Here is a 5,289-nt window from a genome sequence, read left to right on the forward strand (position 1 = left end):
CAATATTTTCCCAGGTAGAATTCTCTTTACCTGCACCTACAACCCTACTTACTTTTTGGCTATCCCCTCCTCATTCCCATCCTGGATAGAGGTTTATTCATGTGATATCGCTTTACAAGTATAAATTCAGATTTTTGATTGGGATTTTACACTTGTAGGTGTACGTATTTGTCCAGCTAAGCTGCAATTACTGGAGAAAGACTTATCTACTGCCCCCCCGCTGTGATCCGACCTCCGAAGCTCCACAATGCATTCCACAGTAATAGCTGTCTGTGGCAACCAATCAACTATCAGCAAATTTGAATAGAGACGGCTGATCCAGTCCTGTGGGGTTTAAGGAAGAGCTGAAATGTCTGACCCAGAATTCTGTCTGCACCAGAGATCATTGCGCTGCTAGACGTGCACCATGTCCTGGGCTCCCCTTCTCCTCGTGCTCAGCGCCCTCTGTGCAGGTAAAGTCTAACCGTGATTAGTAAAATCATGTGTAATTCCTCATCAGTACTTCAATTTCTGAAGATTATTTGTAACTACCACTTGTTTTAACACTAGTAAACCACCTGCACTTTTTCATCTATTAAGTTCTCTTTTTTGGTTCTTCTGTTCTAGGTTCTGTGGCTCAGTTTTCTTTGTCTCAGGAGCCCTCAGTGACTGTGGCCCCCGGGCAGACGGTGAAGCTCTCCTGCACCCGGAGCAGTGGAGCAGTTAGCAGCAACAGGCTATCCTGGTACCAGCAGAAGCCGGACACTGTTCATAAACTTGTCATATATGACTTTAGTAGCAGACCCTCAGGGGTCCCCTCTCGCTTCACTGGCTCCTACGAAAACACCCCCAACGCGGCGTATCTGACCATCACTGGAGTCGAGGCTGAGGACGACGCTGTGTATTACTGCATGTCCTATGACACTAGCAGCTGGTCTCACACAGTGACAGCCTGATGGGGAAGTGAGACAAAAACCCCATCAGCATGATGTTCTATTGATGTTTGGTGCTGTGTGTCTGGGATGGTCCCTCAAACCCTGATCCATTCTGTAGTGAAGCCTGTTTGTACTGCCAGCCGCTCTAACTGCACTTCGCAGCTGTCTATTTATTTTTAGTATTAAACACACATGAACAAATTTAAATATTATAACACCACCTTCATAATTCTCAGCACCATTATGTGCAAAGCAGTTCATTAATCCCAGAATGCTGAAGTGAGGGGAAATCAGACAAATATAACCCTTAAAATGTTCTTATATGTGCAACAACATTGCCAAGAATAACAGAACAAGCATCTGTTTAACTGTACTTTGAACAAAGCACTTTTGTGAGTCGCAATTTGCAATCTGTTTGGGAATCGCAAATTGTGAGTCGCAAAATAAAATGCACAACAGTGTCAAGGACACTGTTTGCAATTCCCAGTGGGGTTGCAAATAAACTGCCTCATCAATATTCATGGGTAGGTCGCAATTTGTGACGCAATTGGAATGGCTGCACTCACAGGGATGGTGGCCTGCTGGGGACAGCAGACTAGTATGTCTGTGACTGCTTTTTAAATAAAGCAGTTTTTTAAAAAGCAGCTCATTTTTCTTGAAGGAAAACGGGATGCATTTCAAAAAGAAAAAACAAAAGTTTTCTTTTCATCATTTCGAATGGGTTTACACCCTTGGAACGCCCCTTCCTAAAAGCAAGTCGCAAACCCTGTTTTGCGAGTCAGTAACTGCATACCGACTCGCAAAATAGGGATTTTTACATAGGGAAATGCTTTCTGTTAGTCACAAATTGGCCGATTCTATGAATCAGCCTGTTTGCGACCAACAAAAAGCTACAAATGTGTGACTCTTAGTGACATTGTATCAGCCGATGCTGAGATTTACTCTGGCTTAAACAAGGGATATTTTTTTGCCCCTCTTATTTGCCAATGAGGCAATATTTGTTGTTTCTATGGCCAATTGAGTGTTTCCAAAGTGGTGGGGTTCTTCTGGGCAGATGCATTGACAGTACTAGCCCATGGGTATCAATTAAGCCAAATGCCAGTGGTTACGGAAGTGCCATTATCAACTCACTGACCACTGATGGCACCACACACTTGCCCCTTAAGCCATCTTTTAGCTCGCAGCTATCTCCTCTTTGCTGTTGAGGGTCTTAGAAATAGAGGGGGACTACAGAAAGCAATCACAGCTATTGGGGCCCTCTTAAAGTTTGTTCTTCCTGCTGCCTTGATTTTCCAGAGTCCAGTGTAGAAAGGGCAGTGCCACGAAAAGAAAAGGGCAAACCTCCAGAGTTAGTTGCATGCTGGCTACTTCTAATTATTTTTGGCATTCCAGCTATGATTGTGCCAACCCCCCATCTCCTTTGTCTTATAACTTGGCACAGCTACCAATATAGATCCTCCAAATGTCCCTTCAGGTTTTCAAAACTCTACTAACTTCCCTCAGATTTGGGCCATTTGGGTCCATCCACAGTTCATTCTGTGGCTGAACATCCAAGCTCAGGGATAGTTTGCAAAAGCATTAGAATGGAAGCTCAGCAGAAGTGGCAGCAACCACAAACACACAGTAGAGACACCGCTGGCACTGAGTGAGACATTCTTTTATTCCAATGGAACCTCTGCTGATATGCAGGCTGGGCTGAACAGGCAGAACCTTCAGAGTGATTCTGTACAAGGAGGCCTCCTGTCTGATTCACTCAACCACACCGAGGAGGCTCAATCTTAGTCCTTATGACAGATTGTGGCACACACATAGGTGTGAGGGGGTAAGGTGTGTGAGGGAGCAGAAAACCTGGAATTATGATTCAGAGGGGTTGAGAAGATATGTGTGTGAGAGCAATATATACATTAAACCTGTTAATTCCAAAGATTGTGCTGGCTTTTCAAGTGGATGTTATACTTTCCCCCCAAAAGAATGTAAATATACTGGGACTGTTTTTTTCTTATTTTCTTCCAACGCTTTGGAACTCTGATTGCCAATAGAACACAGAACTATTGCAAGAACCCACTGCTGTACTCTGGTTATGCTTGAAGCCTTATGATGGTAAACTGAGTGACAACCCATATCAATCTTTTACAGTGTTATTATAGTTATCAGGTCCTACAATGTCATCATTGATCTTGGTATCTAAATTGGATTTCCATATTTCATTTTTAAATCATTAACTCTGAGAACTATGGGTTTGATATGCTAATCCATGTGAACCAGCAAGGATACTAAAATTGCACAGCAACAGGTTAACATAAAGTAAAATGTAATTTGTGATGTACTTTATGAAGGAATAGGTTGCATCAGAAAATATTTAATGACAGGGTTTACAAAACAGCCTTCCTCATAAAACTAATTCACAAAGTTCATGACTCTCTGTAATTGGCTACAAATGCAAAGATGGTACCCTGCATAATACAGCAGACCTTCATCCCTGACTTTGCATTCCTGTACGGGAAACATTTTTACATTATTACACTCTTCGGCTGTGCCTCTTTTAGACATCCTTACCGATTTCAGACCATTTAAAGCACTGCGTCACATGTGCTATACTGTAAGGACTTCTTTGAAATTGTCACCGTAGGGATTGGTACCATCATATTGTCTGTAGCCTCTGCAAAGTGCCATGATCAAAGTGTGTGCAAGTCTTCTCAACTCCAGCACACATGCACATAGAGTCAGCTAGACAAGTTTAAACAATCCCTCTAGATACTGAAGATAGAAAATTATATTTGTGGTGCCCCACATATTCTATTGTTATAGAATGGTTTGATGAGCTTGGTGTGATTTTGAAGAATGGTTCTAAGTGTTACAATCTGATGCTGTATCTTCGGTGTAATTAAACATTTGGTGTGAGTTATTAGGGCTGTGGCAGTCTGCTGACCAATCCCTAGAGTGTCAAAGTCTGTCATCCTCATTTTGATGTGCTGTCAAATAAATTTAAATCCAATTGTTCACAAAACAATGTATTTTTAATCTGAAAGAGTCTTTGTTATATTTTTTACATACCACTTGTTGTATCATTTCATGTGGGATATTTTAAAGGATTGTATCTGGCTCAGTCCTTATTGAGACATTTCTAGCTTGCATAGCTCTGCCTCGCTTTGCATGCAGTTTGAATGTCAGAGAAAAGCTGCATCACAAAAGGAGTAACACACAATGTGGGTAAATAAATCTGTGTATTGTAAGAAATACTAATAATAAAGCATGTGAATACATTCTTGTTTGTTCAAAACTGGAAGCTCGGGTAATTATTGCATGCCTTATCAGTGTCTTGGTGCACATAGCCGGGTCAGCAGTGCGTAGATTCCTTACATTTCTTCACAGAAGAAAAGAATAAGACAAACATTGGTCACATGACAGTTTTTGCCCAATTCTGGGAATCAAGTTTGTGCAGTAACATCATGTACTTCCTGTTCAGCACAGTGCTTAATTTGTAAATTAGGAGGTGCTGGTGCTCAAAGCCCTTCTCTTAAACACGAGGCTGCTGTAATTAAATCTGCAAGCACTGAATACTGAGGCAGCGTAATCCTGAAGCCATCTCGGGCCTCTTCAATCCATTTACGGACACCCCTGCCCCTTCAGCTCATCCTGCAACTTTCTACTTTCTCCCTTTATGACGCTTTTTAGTTTTTCCTTCTTCCGTCTTTCACATATGTGTATTTTGTTCACAGCAAATGCTTGAGGCATAAGATTAAGCCCCGGCCCTCACAAATAAGTGCTGGTGCTCAGCACCGGAAACAACAAGCACAAATTAAGCACTGGTTCAGCACCATGTGCATTTCTCAAGGTAACACCTTGTGGCATTTTTCATAGACAAATCTGGCCAGAAAGAGTGAAACTGTGTACAAGTTGGATGTTATAGCTCCAATTGTGTAACTTCAATTGTGCATGTTAGTGTTAATTCTGAAAATCACACCTCTCAGAAGGGTGTTGATTTCTCCTTAGGGAAAAAGGCACACTGTAATAATGTTTTTTTCCTGCATCTAAATTAGTGCACAGTAGTCCCGCCTACAAGTGAAAAGGGCCATTGTCTTGCCCTTGATTGAAGTATATCTGTGACTGTTTTCAGGGTTGGAAGGATTGTGATAAGATTTTGCGAATACCCACAACATTGTGAGAGTCTGCATATCAAAACAGAAAAAGTTCCCTTCCTCACTCAGAGCTCAAATCCTATCCGCTCACTCACCATGGAAATGATGTCTATAGCTTTGTATTTGGCCTCTGGTTCAGTCCACCGCTGCTCAATTATGAATTTCAAAATCTAGATACATACCTACATACCTTGACAGGTGTCCCTACACATATTATCATAACCTTTTGTCAGATT

General features: G+C 41.7%; 1 gene segment (V, D, J or C); it reads left to right on the forward strand.

Moving 5' to 3' along the window:
- The first annotated feature begins 376 nt into the window (after positions 1-376).
- Positions 377-935, forward strand: LOC138265169 (immunoglobulin lambda variable 6-57-like). The segment is given in 2 exon segments: positions 377-452; positions 607-935. Coding segments are annotated over 2 exon segments (375 nt in total).
- Positions 936-5,289: the final 4,354 nt, after the last annotated feature.

This window comes from Pleurodeles waltl, chromosome 11 (assembly GCF_031143425.1).
Source record: "Pleurodeles waltl isolate 20211129_DDA chromosome 11, aPleWal1.hap1.20221129, whole genome shotgun sequence".
Lineage (NCBI taxonomy): Eukaryota > Metazoa > Chordata > Amphibia > Caudata > Salamandridae > Pleurodeles > Pleurodeles waltl.